Here is a 21,302-nt window from a genome sequence, read left to right on the forward strand (position 1 = left end):
GCAGAATTGTTGGGGGAAACCTTCGAGTCGTTATACAGTGTTGTTGGGGATGTGTCTGATCTTCCACAACGGTAATTATAAGTTATTAACATTTTTAGAATTTTCCGAACATATACAGTAAACACAAATAAGAAGTGGTTCCATGGCTCTGCAATGGTAAACAATTACATGTCTGCATTTGTTGGATAAATTAGTTGAAAGATGATTTGCAAATGTAGTTCGAGGTTTTCATACACATGGCTTGTTTTAGAGGTTGCTTTCAATATTTGGTATTTGTTAGTGAAAAGTTATGAAAGAGTCTAGAGGAACCAGGTGTTTGGAGGAGGAAGTCTCGAAGCTAGGAGTTCATCATAAACAGTATTTATTTTACAAGAAACAAACCTACAGATCACTGGTGGCTACATACCCAATGTGTTGATTCTACCGGACGCACTCACGAATCGTAAACCCACAGGCCATCTCGCTTTAGCTCGGGCGATCCGGCTGACGGGCCGAGACAGTTTCTGCTGGTTCCAGATCCGCACGGGATTGCAATTCGCGCCTTACACATAGTTTTGGTAACGTCATCATTCGTCATTTGTAGAGCTTGAAGCTCCCAGGTTAACGGTGAGTCGTCATGCCCCGACACTGCTGCAAAAAGTCCCGCTCCCCCAAGAGATACCAGCTGCTTAATACTTCCGGTTTTCGACTTCTGGTTTTCAAAGATTCTTTCAAATAAGAACTTATTCCTGGAAACAGCCATTTTCGATCTCTTAAGAGAAACCCACTTCTTCACCAAAATCCCCTTAAAACTCATGATTTGACTTGATACCGTTTCAAAGTGAAACTTTAACTTTGCTCACCGTAAAGTTCTTGATTTGTAGGTATTTTGTACCCACACCAAACATCAACCTTTCAAATAAACACATCTTCTGTTGATCAGTCACAATAGTCTTTAATTTTGCATTGTCTTATTTTCACTGTTGTGAAATTCCCTGATATTATTATTAATATTCCCCAATTATCTCAAGACTCTAGTCTGGCTCTAGAGGAACCAGGTGTTTGGAGGAGGGCTGCAAGCTGGTGTAGTGGCTAGCACTGTCGCCTCACAGCAAGAGGGCCGTGGGTTCAATTCCCGGTCGGGGCGGTCCTTCTGTGTGGAGTTTGCATGTTCTCCCCGTGGCAGCGTGGGTTCCCTCTGGGTTCTCCGGCTTCCTCCCACAGTCCAAAGACATGCAGCAGGTTAATTGATGTCTAAATTGCCCATAGGTGTGAATGTGAGAGTGAATGGTTGTATGTCTCTATGTGTGACCTGAGATGGACTGGTGGCCTGTCCAGGGTGTCCCCTGCCTTGGCCCTATGTCAGCTGGGATCGGCTCCAGCGCCCCGCGACCCTAATGAGGATGAAGCGGTATTGATGATGGATGGATGGATCTCAAGACTCATGTTATCATTCTCTGAGTAGGCTATTGGTGCGATAGGTTTCGTTTTGAATGATTAGTAACCTTTATTTCTCGTTGAACCAAATCCCTTTTAATATACGTATATACTGAAACTATGTAAAGGAGAATTTTTTTATTTTTCTGTCTTGTTCTACTGAATGTCAAAACGTCTTCTCACTGTCCATTGTGAGAGAGTGGCTTCAATGACATTTATTCAAGCTTATTTGACTTTCTGTTGCAAGGCTGCGAAATAGTACTTCATTTGTACTGCTTGTAAGAAATAAGTGCTCCTCGATTGATGCATTGGGTAGTTCACTTCAGACTCTCATGCCACATTTAGTGTGCATGTGCCTTTGATTCTGCATTGCTTGAAATGCCTTAAATAGGAGCATTGCGAACCCAGAGTGACATCCTTTTAGTTGTTTGGGTTTTTGCACACGTCCCGGTCTGCACACGTGATTGCATTTGCGTGCGCCGGCATTGTCAACGACATTGTCTCGCCGTAGTGATGAACTGAGCCCATCTCTAGAGTGCAACTCAAATTGATTACATTTGCCAGGTGTGTTGAAGAGATGACTTGAGGCTCCCTGCAATTATCTGACTGTGGCTAAACCTTGTGCAAAGAACCGATTCTCTTCCATTGCTGTTTAGTGGAGGAAAAAAAAGTGAAGATCTGTTTTTCAAAAAGAACTGCATAGCTCTGGAGAATGGCTAACCTCTGTAATTCGATACTTCCTTTCGCAAAAACAAATCAAATACTGATATATCTTCCCCAAGATAGAAATATTTGAGTGGGATTCAAAGTATAGTAGTATGTATTTGCTACTGCCATCTACATTCATTCTCCATCGTTGACTATAATTCTTTATTCTTTCTTGGCCAGAGTATTTTGTGGAAGGTCAATTTGCATTGCTGTCCATTCTCATATTCACTCTCAAAATCAGATATTATAAATCAACATATTTACAAAACAGTAGAAGTAGCATACAGTATACACAGAGGAAGTGTGAGTGAATGATGAATAGATTAGTGCGCTACAGACCATAGGGATATCTCCTTTGTTGCAGAATAATGCCCAGGACAACATGTTAGATCTTGCGATGAAACGGCAATCGAAGTGACACACGATTGGAGTGAAATACCATATTCAGCTTTAGAGTTGTTTTTGTGTTGAATAAGGTTTACTTCATTTCTTTTAATTGGTATATTGGATGGAATGTTTACCACATGTTGGAATCGGATATGCAGTGCTCGACTGCACACAGTCGATGCCTTCAACAAACATTGCTGTTAAATACACAGTTAGTTATAGCTGGTTGTTTCATATGTAGGTGTATGAAAAAAAGAAGAAAAAAAAGCATTTTCCATCCTCAAGCTGTTTTCTCTGGCTGGCCCTGAACATACATTTCCCCTGTGGCTATGCGCTCTAGGTTAGCTTAGAAAGACCCAGACCCCGGCACAACTCACAGCTTCCTGGTACCGTAGACTTGAAGCTCGCAAGGAGGGACGCGGATCCCTTCACCGCGCACGGCGGACTGTCATCAGTGTGTCTGGGGTCGGCTGCCGTGTCGGTAACCCACCCGACGAGTCTTGAAACACAGACGGCGTCTCGTTTAGCATGCTTTGCGGTTGGGGATTTTTTTTGGTGACGTTATCAAAATTCATATCTATTCAACCAATGTGTTTGTGATTAAATTGTTTAATAGAGCACAACACTGTTTACAAGAGCACAACGTTATTCACGGATCTAGCCTCCTAATTTTCTCTCTTGGAGTGCACCAGATTGATGAATTTAACTTTCAAATCTACAACAATTTCTTCAAGAAGTTCGCCAACCACAGTGTCACACAATCATGTTGGAAACACTATAATATATAGTGCAATATAAACTGAGCTAGTGAAAAGTGTAGCATTATTGGTCATGATTGAAGACTCTGTATTGCATGAAATGACACTTTCAGGTGTTAATTAAATGGTAAGATTCCTGCCTCAACCTCACTTGCCTGTCACTTATCCTACACCCATCAATGTTTGCTAGCTAGTAATCTTCTAGTCGAGGCCTAAAGAAAAGCTGTAAAAGACAACCATAATTGTCTCATATAAATATCTATATGTTTCTTCTTTTTTAACGGATCAGATCTCCACTACTCTGCCCATTCATGTTCATTGTCTCTCAGTTCCTTATTAATAAGTCCTTTTTTAGTTTTTTTCTATGATAATGTTATTCCGCTTTGTGTTATTGGTATTGCCAGGTATAGTAGAACATTATGTCGATGAATTAAACTCTTCTCTTTTTTGAAATACTAAAAATCCTACAATTTGGACTCACAAGAGACAGAGAGCGACTGAGCAGTATCAAACACATTTTTCCTCAAGTGTTACGATGGCAAGAAGTAGCATCTGTGCAGTCTGTAGAGGGAACAGCTGGCCCGACTCAGAGGGGTTACCATTAGCTGCCCGCATACAGACCTGCCAGAAGCACCAGGCAAAGATGGACAGGAGACAGAAAGGCTAACATTTAATTGCACTGAAAATGGCCGTTAAAATCTCTCTGATGGGGGAAATGGTCACCCTGGTGAGATCAAAGTGGAGGATTGAGGTTACGGTCTTGACAGGGGGAAAACAAGAAGAGAGACGGGGAAAAACACTGAGGTAATGACAGGTATCTGAGCAAAAAGGACAGTTGGCAACAGATCAACAAAGCAGACAGACGGCCCCATTGACTGGCAGGCGACACACAGAATAGATGATCACAGTCTGATGAACTGATGATCACATATTTTTTGTGAAAAACAAGATGCGGGGACATTTCAAACACAAGCTACTCCAGGCTACATAATTTGCAGTGCAGGTCCTCATGTAACTTATTCAGCACTCTCCCAAACTTCACGTTGGCAGATAAGTTAAATTAGTAATGATCGTACTGCTGCTGAGCATATTGACGTTTTCTCTCTTCTCCATCGAAGCCTTTCCTAATGTACTCAGGTCTTACCTCTTGGCTTGTGTTTTCCTCTGTCTGTGTGTGTGTGTGTGTGTGTGTGTGTGTACGTGTGTGTGTATGTCAGTAAGTAATCATCCAAAACTTGTTGTAAATACATCCACTTTGCTCAGCGTTTGCTGATTTGTAATTAAGTACCAGTATCTGACACAATATCCACTTCATGAGAGCTTTTCAATTGACATAAACAAAATGTTGTTGATTGGGTAATTGTTTAGTTTATTTTTGCATGTGTTGAGTGGCAGTATCAGAGCCGTCCCCAAGAACGTTTCCAAACGAGGCCCCAGTTTGTCCCAAAACTCCCATCCCTCACTAATTAGGGAGAGGATATTAATCTTTATTTATATAGCTATAACGTGAACGTGAAACAATAACACACAGAACACCCAGGGGGAAAAGATCACGAGATGTACAAGAGAATATAAGAGTGCAGCATTAAAGACTAGAACAATAATTGAAAAGTCATAAAGGCTTTCTCATGAGTAATGCATGAACAAGAAAAAAAGGGTTAAAACAAAATAACAGGAGCAGCTCCTGTTGGGCCAAAGTACTTTTAAAATGGTTACAAAGTGATCCTTGCACCAAAAAGAAACCACTTCCAACACCACCACAATGACTACTATTACTAAAGATGACGTCAATAAAATGGATCGAGCCTCCTCAATCAAGACGTCGTCATAGCAGCAGTTACACGTGTCTGCTCTGAAGTGCAATGATTGTATCAATACTTTCCCTATGGCGTAAACTCAGGCTGTTTATTGAGTTTATTTAACATTTCACTGGCATGTGTGTATGTATGCTACAGTGTGTTGACTCAACATTACCGACGGTTTTCACACATCACTACAAGTGATGTCTTTTTTGCTTTATCCTGTTTATAGATTGAGATGTTCTTATTTCTGATTGTGCAATCTCATTTCTCAACACTATTCGTGTAAAAAGCATGCAGACTTGGATTATAGGATAAGGTTTAATTGAAATATGATTTCCCTTGCTATTTCCCCTGCTATACCAGAAAGTTTCCATCTAGTTTATAAATGCATAGTTATTTCAATTACTTTTAAAATAATGTCTGCTTTAGTTGCAAATAGGGAATGAAATGAGCAAGATGTGTGCTCAATTTTCATCTTCTATTTTCATATGTGCTCCCTCTGGTTTGGAAGGTAACCACATCTGAATTTCAAGCTCATATGCAATATTTATCATGTTTGCATTTGGGGAGCTGCACATTCTATGACTTCTTACAGATCAAACAGCTTGTTTCTCCTCTTCCATCCTGACCCAAGAAAGACACGATGTACAGTTTGCACACAGGACTCAGAAATTTAGAGATCTTTTCTCGGTCTCGGCTTGACTTTCCCCGTCCCCTCTCCTCTATTCTGCTCTTGTGTAGATGCTTTTTGTCAGAATCTTGTCGACACCCTGGAGGGCACACCTGGTCTGCGCTACATTTGGAGCACCTTCAAGCAGTTATTGCAAGGGAAAGTCCTCTACACACCTGATACACCGGCTATCCGCCTCATCGTGAAAGAGGTAAGAAAAATGTAACTTGTGTGCATGCACACAAACTTTTCATGGACTTGAAAAGTAGACAAACACGTTGCTCATATCAGTGTGTGATATGAGCAAGTTTAGGGAAAGCGAAACAATTCTTTTGGGATTTGTTTGTACGTTAATCTTCTGTCCACAGGATCAGGCCAATTGATAGTATTACTTCGAAAGTGTGAAGAAGAAAGGGTGAAATTAAAAACACTGGCTGTCACACAAAGTTACCACCTAGGGAAGGAAAATAGATATAATACAACAATAGAGTCAGGAAGCCAATTCATAGAAGTGGTGGATGTAATGCATTTCCATGACATGACATTTAGCATTAGATATTAGCATTATTTTGATAACTGCATGAGCTAAACAAACAACAGGCAGACTGTGAGGATTTTGCATTCAGAATACATAATGAGTACGAGCACCATTTGCCGACTTCCCAGCAAGTGGTCCGGTGCTGGCGCAGGGGTCCCTTTTCACACCAGACGTAGTCGGATTGTTTACAAGTCAATGTTCAGGGGTAAATAACCCCATTTACATTAACCACCATGGGGGGGGGGGGGGGGGTGACAGTATTACAATGAGTTCCTCTAGGGTTTAGCTGAAATGTGCAGATGTGGAGTACTTTCATGTTTGGATTGGCTCGCAGCGAAATGAAGAGGCTCAGTGGGTATCCTCTCAGTCAGAGAAAGGTGAGATCATTATTGTTGTTAACATTGATGTCAAATTGTCAAATTTTGTTTTTGTTTTTTCTTTTAGGCAAATAGCACATTCAATTCCTTGGCTATGCTCAAAGAGCTCGCAGATTTGTGGGATGAAATCGGGCCACGTATCTCGGATTTTCTTCAAGATAGCCGCCAAGTCAACACATTACGGGTAAGACTGTAGGCCTACTGAGAAGCAATACAACATGACCACATTGTTTTTGTGGTTTTCTTTTGTGTGCAGAAAAGATTAGTTTCTACTTTCTCAACAGGTGACAAGTGTTGAATGCAAAACGTCAAGAATTAGTGGGACATTTTTGGAAATAAGCTTGTATTGCCCTGAGTAACATTGATACCACGAGAAGGCTACAGCTAGAAGAGCATTAGCTTCGCATAACACATGTAAACATGGGCAAAAAGCGAGTAACCTGCAAGCATTTCTAAAGCTCACTAATTAAATGTTACAGATTTGTCAGTGAGTTAAATTCAGAAATATTAAAGCAACAATATGTGGTTTTACGGAGGGTGAGGTGCTGGACTATTTCTTGGTCGAGTCCTGAACTCCTGGAGTCTCTGTTGGTTGCCTAGTCTTGCATCGTCAGATCTGCCCACCACCACACTTTATTATTTGGATATACGGGAAAAATACTCTCTGGTTTGTTTTTATGTCTCAACCGATCACAGTTAAGCGTTAAAACAAGCAGGATACAACCACAGCACCCTTGTAATAGAGATAGTGCAGATAGCATAACAGGCACAATGACAACCTCCTTCCCTGTGTGTTTTTGATGCAAAAAATGCACCAACTTTTAAATATGTATTTGTAGAAAATACATCAGCCTCTTTAAAAAAACATTCTTAGGTATATATATATACAGTATGTACATATATAAATTCTGCATGTGAGACAATTTGTTGCACCTTCTGGTAGATATGGAAACCGAAGGAGGAAAGTAATTATGGATGAGTGCAGGATAATTTTCGTCCTGGCAGAAAGGATTATCTATAGAAGTAGAGGACACACACTCTTCGCCACCACTTCTCTCACTCATTCACCCCCTCTCTTCCTCTCTCTCTCCCTCTCTCTCTCTTTGCCTCTCCCCGTATTTCTTTGACACTGACATTACTCCAGTGTCACTCCAAATGAGCTTATAGGCAGCTGGAGGGAAGCAGACATTGGGAGCTCCATATAGCCAGGGTATTCATTACCCTAGCCCTAACCTTTACACAAATGGGCCGGCAATCCTCCTTTGTCTTCATTTTCTCCCCACCTCTCTCGATCCACATCTCGCTACGAAGCGGATTGCGTCGGAGGTCTGTCATCTTCAGAGGTTTCATCAAGGTCGCAGACATGTTTTCCATTTGATGGACCAATTCCCATCACCACCATAACTACATTTGAGATAGAAGTTCCAGGGTGTAGGACATACCGTGTACAGATGGCTTACAAGTATACTTGTTTGAAAATGTGTTTGGCATGACTACCTATGGCTTTGCATCATGTTTACAGGTTAGAGCTGATGGCGCCGTTGTTACTATGGGAACAGATAGAATTACAGTGCAGCCAAAGAGACTGACTTTGTTTTAATAAGGACGTCAATAATCTGCCTTTTTCCATCAGGCCACGAGCAACTGCTCTTGACGCAAGTATTTTTCCACACAACAGCAGGGGACAGTAAAGTGGGTTTCTTTTCTGAGAAGTTTAAGAACCCATCTCACAGCTCACCATGGCTGGTCCTCCTTGTTCCACCACCCCCTGCATATATTTTACTGTACTTAAAAGTGATTGCCTTTGTTGGTGATTGCAGTTGCACCGCAGTAACAAATACCCTGCATTAATACTTTTATTATGAGGCAGCAGCAGCACATTGTGTCAAGAAAGTGACGAGTAAACAGTCAGGCTGTTATCAATAGATAATTAGATTCACATAAAAATGGGATAAGATAAACTTACACAAGTCACATGTGTGTTAGTCCACACGTCTTGATATTTGCAATTATGCTAATATTTTAACAATTGCTACAAGGATCTGACCATTTCGAAAAATAATCAAATACATTCCTCATTAGAACATGATGGACATTTGACACATGCATGACCAACATGGTTATATTGCTTATTTCCAACTCATTGACCCAAATGCCACTGAAATCTATGCCAATTGCAGTTTAATGCTGCGTTCACACCAAGAGCGTTATGAATATTCGCAATGCTTTTTGTGTGTACGCAGCATTAGGCGGATGAAGATTTGAAATCCTTAGCCTGTCTAATAGTCACAGTCAATTTGCCAATTGGAGTCTGCTCCTGCTATTTCAGGATAACTTACAGAATACACACATTTGTGGTGGTTCGTGTCTTTAATGTAACACCCACTGAGATGGATGTGTTTTTTTTTAAAGGTCACATTGACCACATTGACATTACTTAATTTGACACTTTGTTTTAAGGTTAAGCAGAATACCATCAGGAGTGTTGACACTGAAATGCCACTGAGCATTCTGGCCAGAATATATCTGAATCTCAACTCAGAAGTTTCACACTTTAGAGGCCCAATTCTCTGCTGACATCCTGTGCCCTTTTCTTTACAAAAGTCAGAGTCCAACATGGGGGTGTGAACCATACACAATTTACGACTGTAATTTTTGGTTTTCTAGGATAGAAGTGATTTTTTTCACCCCTGAAATAATAAATGTGTGATCTCAGTAGGGTGAGGTTCCTTTTTAGTGCACATGACCGGTACATTATCACTGTGTAATTTAATTTTAGTATATGTTATAACACTGTCATTACAGGAACAATGTAATATAACTCATTGGGCATTATTCCCATAGCAGCCTTAAATAGAGGATAACACATCACAACAAACATGTGGGAGTAAAATTATCTAATTATGTTAGAGCTATGGTTTGAAGGAGCTTTGAACCATTTATTTCTTGCAACAACAATACATATACGTGTTTTTAAAAAATGGTTTATTTAATAAGGGACAGTGCACATTGATAAAAACATTGCAGTAAATATGCCAGAGTTAGCCAAGAGGCTATTTTTCATCTGTAGTCCCAGTGTTCATGTATTTGTGTATACTGTGTGTAGTTTAAGTACAGGGTAACAGTGGCTCCCAGGTCAGAATATCACTTTTATTAATTCACTGCATGATGAGAGCAGATGCAGCTCGATCCATGAACTGAGATGACTGAGTGCTTCACAGATATGTTTAGTTATCATGTTACTGCAGAGGGTTGTGTGGAGGAGCGCTTAGCATTTACATCTCTTGAATTGTGTTTGTATGTTCTTATGTCTGTGTGTACATTCTTAATCTGTTATTCATTATCGCAGTCTGGTCCTTAATATTTGCATATCCTGTGTGTGTGTGTGTGTGTTTGTGCTGTGCATTTATAGTGTGTGCTACTGCAGAGGAGCACCTCTTGGCCATGAGTATAATCGATGTACATTCCAGAGCTTGACGTAGAACAGAGCCATCTATATCTCGACGCTCCTGATTAATGCTACAATTTAATTCAATTCAGTTTATTTTGTATATCGCAAAATCACAAATTACAAATTTGCCTTATTGTCTGATATACGACATCGCTGTCCCTGGACCTCACATCGGATCAGGAACAACTTCTATCTTGACGCTCCTAGTTAATGCTACAGAAGAATGAATGTCACTGCCACCAAAGCACAACTCTGATGCTTACTCCTCTAAAATAATTAGCTGTGGTTTAAAATGCTTTGCTCCTTAAATTCCATTGCCTTCATGCCACACTCATGCTAAACCCCTCACTAGTAACCAGAGTAACTAATTAAACCCATCTCCTTGCCTTTGAAATCAGGCTTTGTTGGCAAATCCAGTGGTTGCTGTTGTCCTCGACCGGAGTATCAACAACACGGGATGGACAAGCGAGCTGCTGGCCAACTTCCTGTACAACGGGCTTCCAGAGGATCGTCCAGCCGGCATGCCGCCTTACGACTGGCGGAACGCTTACAACGCCACTTCCGAAATCATGAAGCTTCTCTCCAAATTCCTCGGCGTATGTAATTCTTTTTGGCTGTGCTTTTATGAAATGCTTGGCACCTCGCATACCTCATGCAGTGGAGGGTAGGCTTGTGTCACCTCTTCGGTTAAGTGAGAAATTTTAATTTAAAATAATATTCAGACTTTTAATATTTGATAAGCTATAATATTTGTCACTGGTGAGGACATTGGAAATCTTTTTTTTTCTTTTCACTGTTCGCCTCTTTTACCCTTTTGCATATTACATATGCAATTTCTTCATCATCTCAAACTAAAACAATCTTTTGATAAAAATAATTTTTTTAATACTAATTCAGCAGTTTTCCTTCTGGTTTGTTGGTATGCCTAAAACATGATCCAGGACATAAGCCATGCCAATTTTACACATTAAATAGTGATCACTTTATTTTACGGCGCAATTTGTAATATCCCAATCGTGCCATGTGAACAATTTGCAATTACCACAGATACTTCTACCTATACAGACTTAACCCTCCTGTTACCTTTTTATTTACTGACATATTTTACCCTTGGGGTCAATTTGACCCCAGCAATTAAAACCTCCAGAAAATTATTAGAATTAATATTGTTTTCCAAGTTTAAGTGTGAGGTACTTTATGTTTGTTTGTTGACTACCTAAGTAGCCCTTTAAATATATAAAAAAGTTGATATTTCTTATATGTTTGACACAGTGAAAAACAGCCTAGGGTAAAATTGACCTGAAAGAACACCGACATTAAACATTGAATGGGGTCAAATTGACCCTAAGGTAACAGGAGGGTTAAGAAGGTGGTTTTGTAAAAGTCCTGTATCCCTAAAATAATTGCTGCTCTTTCTTTTACTCCTGTATCGTTCTGTTCACGACTGTGACACCACTCAGACAGAACAGTGGGGTGCTGCTGAATCAGCAGGGTGTTTAACATCTAAGAGACAATGTGTCCTTGTTTAGTACAATGTGTTTGTTTTTTAACTCTTTTGTTACAATGGCTGTGTTTGCTGCTGTTAAAACCAAAAGCAGGACTTTTGCCGATGATATGTTTAATCTTGAACACTATCAGTTCTTGTGTTTATTTGTAATGTTTAAGAACAAGCTAAAAAGATTGGTTGTTCTATTCATTACATGGTAATATCCTTAAGTTAGCGAACTGTCGAACACACAGGAAGATCTGTCACTACATTGCTGCCATGACAATCCCCAAAACTATCGTGAATCTGTATCAAACAAAGTGATGTCTCTAAGGAAGAACACACACAGTTTGACAGTGATATATTGATCTCTGGCACAGTTTGAATCCTTATTTCTCTATGTGTGATAAAACACACACACACACACACCCTGCTCTACTCACTTACACACACATTATATATCAATCCACAGGCAGGTGAGATGGCAGGTTGGGCCCTTGGGGTTAGCCATACATGGCCAATGAAATTCCAACATAATGCAATCTATTTTCTGCCCTAATGGAAATTGCATTGCTCAAAATGGATACCAGGATAGAGACAGTTATTAGACAACCTTTACTGTGGTGTCCTCTTGTCTGGGTGAATACATCTGTGGGGAAATAGAGAGCTCCTTTCAGTCTAGGGCTGAATAGTATACACTTTCAGCACTGGCAATACAATGGACAGGTACAAATCTGATAGTAATACAAACTAGGCCCACCATGACACAGTATATTATTTAACTTTAATTATGGACATTCACATAGAACATTCAAATTAGGAATATGTATTAATAAAATGAATAACTCAAGATCAATGCCCACCAATCTGTGGTCATTTTATATTTGGCATGGCAATTCTCACTATGGTGCCACCAACAGCGTAGCCACTGAAGAATCCAGCTGCATCTCTTTTGTAGCACTCAAATAGCCACTGCCCTGCTCCATTAGTGACTGCCTCACAATGTAATTACGATATTAATTGTGGAAATAATAATATTGGATAAGATTAAAAAAAGAAGAATAGCAATAATCTCGTAAACGGCATAACGGGTCATTATGAATGTGTTCATGGCAGCAGTAACGGTAGTAAACAGTACCGTTGAGTCATCTTCATTATCCATTAGTCGCTTCAGATGACACGGTAGCTCATTGAGAATGTTGCATTCGGTAATAGTAATGTATGGCTTGGACATTTAGGGCACTTGAGTAATTAATATAAGGATGAATCTACTGTATGAGCTACTATAACTCCTGTAGTCTCCCCAACTTGAGTAAATAAAGTAGATTTTCAATGTTTATCCTCAGCAGGCATGATGCAACCACAACAACTCAATGTGTTGCCCTGGATGCCCCTCTGAATGAGGCCAAGGATTGGATAGCTATTAGCGGGGTGCGTTTCTCAGTCCAGAGCCAGGTCAGATTGTTGATATCAGACAGATTAGCCTTAGCTGCTGGTTGTCCTTCTGCGGTCAAAGAGCAGAGAAAACCTCTTTTAGAAACATCACGGTTGGTACAGCTCTTCCTCAGTGAATAGTGCTGTTATTTAGTGATTATTAGACACAAGAAAGTCTCAGAATTCTACAGTAGACAGTGATATTTATTACTTAATTTAAAAAGACTTGTAAGGACGATTGTTCTGATCTATTATGATTGACAGTCATCAGCCGTGGCGGTTAGCATTATAGCTCCTGTCACCTGGTTTAAGTGTAGGGCATTTCATTCAATATATTTCTTTTCTACTGAGCACATGCTGTTGCTGCAGTATTTTGTTTACCACCAGAGCTTGATATATAATAGAGACTATAGAATCCTGGGGGAGAAATGATACAACTATTGCAGCACAGGGATGTGTGGACAGCTGTCAGGTGTGACTGCTCCTTGGATGGCTAGCTCATTATCGTTTCATGAAACTAGGGGACAAGGCTACATGACTGGGAGTGCTTGCGAGGCGGCATCTCATTTGCTTGTGTCTGCTGAAGCCCAAAACATTTCCCACCCCCTGGCAGCTCCAGATAATTTGGAACTGCACTCGGCGCGGTTTAGTCAATAGCTGAGTGATACTTTTTAAAAAATATCCATCTGCCATTCTGTCAATGACTTCATGCCTGCCTCTGTTTTTGTCCCCATGTTGTGGCTACTCGAAATGTACAGGAATGGTTTACTATAAGGAATATTATATTAAAGAAGCCATCCGTTGTGATACCTCTGTATTTGTTGACAGTGTTTAGACCTGGATAAGTTTGAGGCAGCCCCCACCGAAAGCCATCTGGTGAGCAGAGCACAGGAGCTTCTGAAGAATGGTACGTTCTGGGCTGCCATTGTCTTTGAAAACCTCCAGTCCAACTCCAGCCACCCCTCTCCGTATGTCAAATACAAAATCCGCATGGACATTGAGAATGCAGAGCGTACCAACAAAGTGAAAGACAAGTAGGTGACACGCCTTAGCCTCTCGGTTTATAAATAAGGGATCCTACTCCAACGACTTTTACTTTCTCAGAAACTGTAACTGTCTTTGGTTCTTGCAGACACTCTTCGTATCACATTGCCTTTGTTAAAGAACTCATTTGACATTTAGGGAATTGTGCTTAATTGCTTTTGCTATTTGTTAAATTGATACAATGTTCAGATTGTTATGCTAAATATGAGCCTAGAGCCATCCTGGATAACTTAGCTTAGCATAAAGACTGAAAAGAGGGAGAAATTGCAAGCAAGTATTCCTTTTAACCTATAGATAAAGAACAAGTTTTATTTTACTGTCCTTTCTGCCTACCAAAAGATCTGATATTTTCTTTGTCTTTCAAAGTTTACTGTCTAAAAAAACGACCTCTATAAACGGTCGTGAAAGAGTGACAGTATTTCTGACCATTCCGGTTGTAGTTCACTTGCCCTTTGCTAAGACAGATCATGGTGTGTCTTCTTTTAATAAGGTTATGGTCTCCCGGGGCTCGAGACAACCCCTTTAACGACATGCGCTATGTATGGGGAGGATTCGCCTACCTGCAGGATATGATGGACCATGGTATTATACGAGCACAAACGCCAAAGGCCCAACCACTTGGTGTTTTTGCACAGCAAATGCCATACCCCTGCTTCGTGGATGACGTGTGAGTACAATTTTTTTTTTTTTTTAATCTTTCTGCTTTGTGATTACTTGAAGAGGAAGATAGTAATACAGCAATAATATTCTGCTCACTGGGGTGTTGCCACTCACTGTCAACACTTAGTTGAGTTATGGTGTTATCAGTCACTCAGGCCTTCCAGATTTCCCTGTGGAAACTTCCAGATGCTCCCTCTTATTTGTCCAACTTAATGTTTCTTTTTGATCTGTGTTGCTCCTCTGTAAGTGTCTTATGCTATTGCTGATTACCTATGAAGGGACAAAGGTAAGCAGCTTCTCTCATGATATCACAGGGAAAAGTCTGTGATAAAAATGTAACATCCTTGAGGATCAATCATTAATTAATAATATATTCCCAGAAGGGGAAATAAATAAATTAAGCAAGCAAGAAGAGAATGAGTAGGCCAAAATTATTGATTTGAGGAAAACCACAGGAAATTCGTGAATAGTTGATGGATGCTAAATTATTTAACCAACCACCATGAATCGCTTCCTTTCTTGTATTTCGAGGCAATTCTTTCTCAACAAAGTGAAAGTACCGTATTCCACGACACATCATGTTCACCCACCTTTGATAGCGGGACTCCAGCTGTGTTGTGTATGTATCCATGATAGCACTGGCTACCAACATGTTAGATAATTCACCTAAGGACAGGAATGATGTCACTCTTAATCTTTCAAAGCAAAGATTTCCTTAGAGGCTGGGAAATTACTCTCATCCACAAAACATTATGAGCTCTAACAATAATCACTCGTGAAGCTCAATGATGCCATCAGGAGTGAACATAAATACCAAGGAGATTTAAACCCAACAACAACAACACAATCCAATTTCAGTAGACACAAAAAAAATTCACCCCTGTGGGAAAACACAGTTCCATAGATTAGGGATCTCATTTTAAAATAGTATATGATTTAGACATAGCATTTATTATAAAGCAACTGAGAGAGAGAGCTTTTGAATCAACATATTCAAAGAAACCTAAGCAAGGAGAAGCATACAAATTCTGACTTCATATTGAAGATGCATTTGGGCATCTAATGTCTACATGGTTTAAATAGTAATAGTAATGCCCTATGAAATCCCTGCTATGAAAACCAAAATATAATGACTTTATTGATATGTCTTTCATTATCTGGGTTTACTATTGGTTCATTATTAAGTGTTATCCTTCTGATTGGTATCTACATTGTTTGAACGCTGTAGTAAACTCAATTTAAGACAAATATTTATATTTGTTTTAACTGCCTAACTGGGTGTGCTTGGTTCGGCATAGGATATAGTTTCAGGAGAAACTAATTGGATGGATGTTGAACTAAATATTTTTGCCCAATGGTAAATGTTCATCTAAGATACATTTAAGCATTTTGAATTAACTACAGTGCAAAATCACCCCCTCTATACATTAAAGAATAGTCCCACTGCAGTTAGAACAATACATTTTCTTAATGTACCTTTTCATTCCAGTACAAAAACAACCAAAACACCATATTTCTTAATATTGTAGTAATGTGCAGCACTTTCAGAGGTAGCATGCTTAATATGGAGCATTGCTGATCGTCGTCCTTTGCAGCTTATTGTTATGATAAGGATCTGAAATCTGACATGATACAGCCTATTTGCTAATGCAGGTCCCATAGCCTCAGTTCCCTCTTCCTAACACAAAAGATTAATAATTACATAAGATAAATTGGAGCCATAAAGCCCTGCAATATCCCAAATCCCCCCACCATTTACTATTTCGCCTGCCTAGCCATTTGGGCATTTCTATAAATTATTAACACTTGAAAACTGCTATTTCATTTATAAATAATTGAAAGTGAAATCACACGAAAGAAAGATGTGCTACAACACAGAGGCATGAAAGGGAAGAACCGTGGTGGTAATTATTTTCATCTCAAATTGAGTCGTAAGCCAGGAAGAAGGAGAGAACGTTGTGCATTCAGACTTACATGTCTGCCGTGTTCCGTTTCAGCATTTAATTACTTTCTGATTTTGTAATAAATATTTTGTAATAAATAATATACAGGTAAATACAATCAAATATATACATACCCTGTTGGGCTAATAACTCTGTTACAGTAGCCAATGTTAAAAGTTTAGACATTTGGGATATTGGATGTAACAATTGTACAAATTAAACCACAGAACATACAGTATGTATACAGACTACACAATTAGTTTCTGTAAGAAGGCTTCATTATCACTGTCCTTTTTGAAAATCTTTGCCTGGTTCCTTTCAGTCTCACAAAAATAATATTTCTACTTCACTGACATTGACTTCAACTAGCAAGGCAGTCTTTTATGCACTGACCTCAACGCAGATCACAGCTACTATTATTAGACCTGCCTTTGAAATACTATCCTTTTTGCGTTGCTCATTTCCTCCTTGCTGCCTGTAATACGCCGGATGAACTACGAGCTATCTGGGCCACTTTAACCACAGCCGACCCCTTTGGCATTTGCAACGTGAGATAACCAACCTGTATTAGCTCCCGCTGTCTTCATGGTCACATTGTGCGCAGGCCTGAGATGGCGTTCGGGATAAAGGTTGACCCTTGCAGGGCCTGATAGCGCTCAAACTGTTCCTTTATCAGCGGCCTGTGCGCCACTGCATGCTGCTGAATCAGACGCTTCTATTGTTTGGATGCTGAGGCTGAGCTTCGGCTTGATGTGAGATCTAAGAATGCTTTCAGCGATGGATGACAGAGGCCCAGAGTGGGCGTGAAGAATATTCGAAGATATTTGGGACATCTGAAACTCTTAACAAGCGAAAACAGCTCGTAATGTTTTGCTAGTGCCTCTGCTCGCTGACATGCTGTTGTGAACATTTTCTCTGTGTCTCTCTCCACCTGTTGAGAGACCTCTTTTGCCACGGATGAAAAAGGGCTTAACATGTGCTGTTATTCAAGCTTTCCAATTATTGTATATTCTTGCATGTATAAGAATATCCTGTATATTGGTTCATTTTAACAATCTGGTTACCAAGTTGCCAGCATTATGTATTTTGAACATGCAAAATGGATGCTAAATGGTCCCAATGCCAAGTCTAAATGTCCAGGCAAAAACATGTTGATTATGGCTGAAGCAGAGCGTGCAATAATTATTGATTTCTTTGATCCTGTATGACATTTATTAACTTGCAGAATTCATATCACACAAGCACATGAAGCACGACAACATTCTTGTACATTTGAGCACATATCAAATATCACAATATATATGTATTTTTCCTTTGCTTGCAGAATGGCAACTCAGAATAGTTTGGATGAAGATATGAAAAAAACATTTAAAGCTATTGTGTTTGGTAAATAAACTGTTACAAAGTTAAAACTGCAGAACTGTAAGATTAATGTAAATTAAAGTGTTGCTAAAATAAAAATGTTGTTAAACATTAGAACACGTTTTGTACCGGCTAAAGGTATCAAGTGAAACATAATACAAAACTTCTGTCTCCCCACTTTGAAATAACTTTGGTGAACAAAGCAGTGTATCACAATCAATGGGGAACAGTTTTATTGATTTTTCTCCTAAATGTATAGCTAAGATATGACTTTTAAAACTATGAAATAATCTTTAAGCTCCCATTGTCCCTCAAAATGTTGCTTCACTGTTGGCTCATAGCATTTAATTTCGTTTTATAGATTCTTCTGTTACGAAACCCCCCAAAAAACACGACATATGGGTCCCTAAGTGCTCTTCATGCCACAACTGCATGCACAGTTTTCCTTAAGCAATAATTTGTACCAGTAAAGAGATAATCCACATTGAATAATAAAGTCGCTTCCCTGCAATGAATTGCTCATTTCCAGCCAGCCAAGGAACTCAACAGTATATTTGCTCATAATGAGACAAGAGGAAGTTTCTTCTTTCGTTTCTTTTTTTGCATAGAGCACCAACCTCTGGGGAGGGTGTGCTCTACCATCTCTCGATTTACTGAGGAATCAGTCTTTTAGCTTGCCTAAATTTAGGTCAGGCTGCCAATGTAACGGGAGCCCCGTAACACAGACCTGCCGGGAGTTCTATTACTTAAGCACCCTTGATCGATCAGCGAATGTATAATTCAAGAGCATCTGGTGGCAAGGTTGTCAGAGTCAGACACGGTGTGCATGACTGATCTCTCCCCCTTCAGTGCTACAAGTCACAGAAGGAGTTAACTCACACAAGCTGCCAGCTGTTACCAAGATATTGGGCCGGAATCGGAGGCAGATAATACCAGAATTAGTATTCAACTTGATGCCTTTGCACCTTGAGACTGCTTACCTCCCTAGAAAAGCGGTTAATGTGCGAGTTAGCTTTATTTGTTGAAGTACAAGCTCTTGAAGCTCTTGAAGTTTTTAATTCCAGGTGCTAAGAGGCAATTTTCGTCATGTAATATTGTAAGGAATTTTGGTTTTAGTTGCTTTGGGTCTGAACTTTATGAAACTTTACTTTATGATCTCTTCTTATCAAGGCCTTGTTTGAAAGGGATCAATCCTACAGGCAGGCTGAGTCTGCCTCTCTCTCTTATTCAAGTGCGTCTAACAAAACTTTCCGAGCAAAACAATATTTTGCTCGACTGAAATTTAAAATGAATGTACTTGAAAACATTTTTGCATCCCCATTGACTTAAATAGCTTGAAAGAGGAGCTATATTCTAAAAATGACTGCGTATTCACTTTGTGCTTGGTCCGTACATCCATGCGGAACAGTGCTTACATTATATTGTCATTATTCATGTATGTATGCACAAGCTATATGTGAAATTTATACTTTGTCAAAATCTATTTGATATCTCACCTTCTGTGTCTAATATAGCAAAATAAGCACTTTTGTAATATTGGCAGCGGAAATTATATTGGCATGACATTTTGGTGGCATTATGAAGCCAGTTTAATATTGCCTTATTGTATTCTAACAACATCAAATCATATATCATATCTGGCATGAGGTGCAGCACTAAATGGCGTAGTTGAGCTGATGCACCAAGTTTATGAACATTAGCTCACTGTGAAAGTAAAAAGGACTTTGTGGCATCGAGTCCATGAATACAATTCAGATTGTCGTTTGTCCCTTACATAAAGATTTTTAGTGTCCGCAATATAGTTTCATTTTTATTTTACATAACCGGGGCAAGTACCGGTTAAAATTGCAAAAGGTAACCTTTACAATAGAGTATGCATGTCAAAAGCTGACTGTTTCTTCGATATCCTTAAGGCCATTATCTTCATCAACATTCATCTCTTCTCTCTCTCAAATGTTCTCAATTAGTCAACAATGTTCGTCGCACTCCACTGAAGCAAAATGGTAATGTCAGTTATTGAAAATACATTCAACTAACATAAGAAAAAGAAAATTATCTACAGTATGTGGTTTAAAAGGGGACTTTAATAACCAGTTAGTTGCAGTTGAATCTTTGGTTGATGGACTAATCATTTAACAATATGTCTATATATGTTGATGTCACCAACCATCAGTGCAGTAAACCATGTATTTTTGTACAATAATTTAGATAAACAAATAAAAATAAAAGACAACTGCACTCTTATAGCAAACTCCTCAACATATTTTCACCAAAATAAAAACTCCTGGCAAAGAAATTGTACACAGAGTTTCAGCACTCCCACAATTTTCTAATTTACTGTTGCATTTTGATTTATCATATATCTTCATGACATACGTCTCTTTTCATTCTAAAGAAAAATTGTCTGAAACATATCTATGATGATATAGTACTTTTTCACTGAGCTGCACACATCTACCACATATATAATACACTATCATGAGTATGCAGCAGATTGAAGGCACACTGACACTCATCTGGCAGTGCTAACTCCCTATTAAAGACAACCTTGTTCACTTCACATATGCTCTTTTTTTTCCATGTGCAGTCCTGACCTTTTTGATTGCTTTCTTTTACAACCAGCTTCATCCAGAGTGTTGGAGGCATCCTCCCCATGTTCCTGGTGCTGGCCTTCATGTACACTGTGTGCATGAACATCAAAGACCTTGTGCTGGAGAAGGAACTCCGGCTCAAGGAAGTGCTGCGAGTTGTCGGCGTTCAGAACGGTCCCCTGTGGTCTGCAAGGTTCACAGAGAACATTGTTCTGCTCGCCATTCCCTGTGCGCTCTTAAGTGTCATGCTTAAGGTCAGTAGAAAAGGACTTACTCAGCGGATCAAAGTATCAAAACACAAATCGTACAATGTTAATATAATGCATGCGTGTATTGTGTGTGATTTGGTCCCCAAAGAGTAAATCCAGCTATTTCTCTGATAAAGTTGTGTTTAAAATCTTTGCTTCTGTTTGTTGTGAGAATCGTGGCGTCCTCAATGTAGCTGCATGTTTCTGCATACTTTCCATGAAAAGAGAATTTGTAATGCTTTGTGTTTTGGTAGCTTTGCTGTTATTAATCATAACCAATCAATGAGCACACACTCAAATCAATATCCATGATTCTTCAAATCAACTTCCTTGTTTTAATTAATTGACCTTGCAAGCCAAACTGGAACTTAGTCAAATAAAATCCACGACAGCAGTATTGGCCCTTTAGTTCCTGTAATTGTATCAC

The 21,302-nt window shown here is 39.4% G+C and overlaps 1 protein-coding gene across 1 annotated transcript in view; it reads left to right on the plus strand.

Annotated features, from left to right (window-relative positions):
- The window catches only part of LOC130211863 (phospholipid-transporting ATPase ABCA1-like), a 132,937-nt gene that overhangs the window by 13,968 nt on the left and 97,667 nt on the right, over window positions 1-21,302 (plus strand). The window contains exons 9-13 of the mRNA XM_056442884.1: window positions 5,813-5,952; window positions 6,724-6,840; window positions 10,506-10,703; window positions 13,856-14,061; window positions 14,562-14,738. Coding sequence (XP_056298859.1) covers window positions 5,813-5,952; window positions 6,724-6,840; window positions 10,506-10,703; window positions 13,856-14,061; window positions 14,562-14,738 — 838 coding nt within the window. The remainder of the gene's footprint in view (window positions 1-5,812; window positions 5,953-6,723; window positions 6,841-10,505; window positions 10,704-13,855; window positions 14,062-14,561; window positions 14,739-21,302) is intronic.

Source organism: Pseudoliparis swirei, chromosome 21 (genome assembly GCF_029220125.1).
Source record: "Pseudoliparis swirei isolate HS2019 ecotype Mariana Trench chromosome 21, NWPU_hadal_v1, whole genome shotgun sequence".
NCBI lineage: Eukaryota > Metazoa > Chordata > Actinopteri > Perciformes > Liparidae > Pseudoliparis > Pseudoliparis swirei.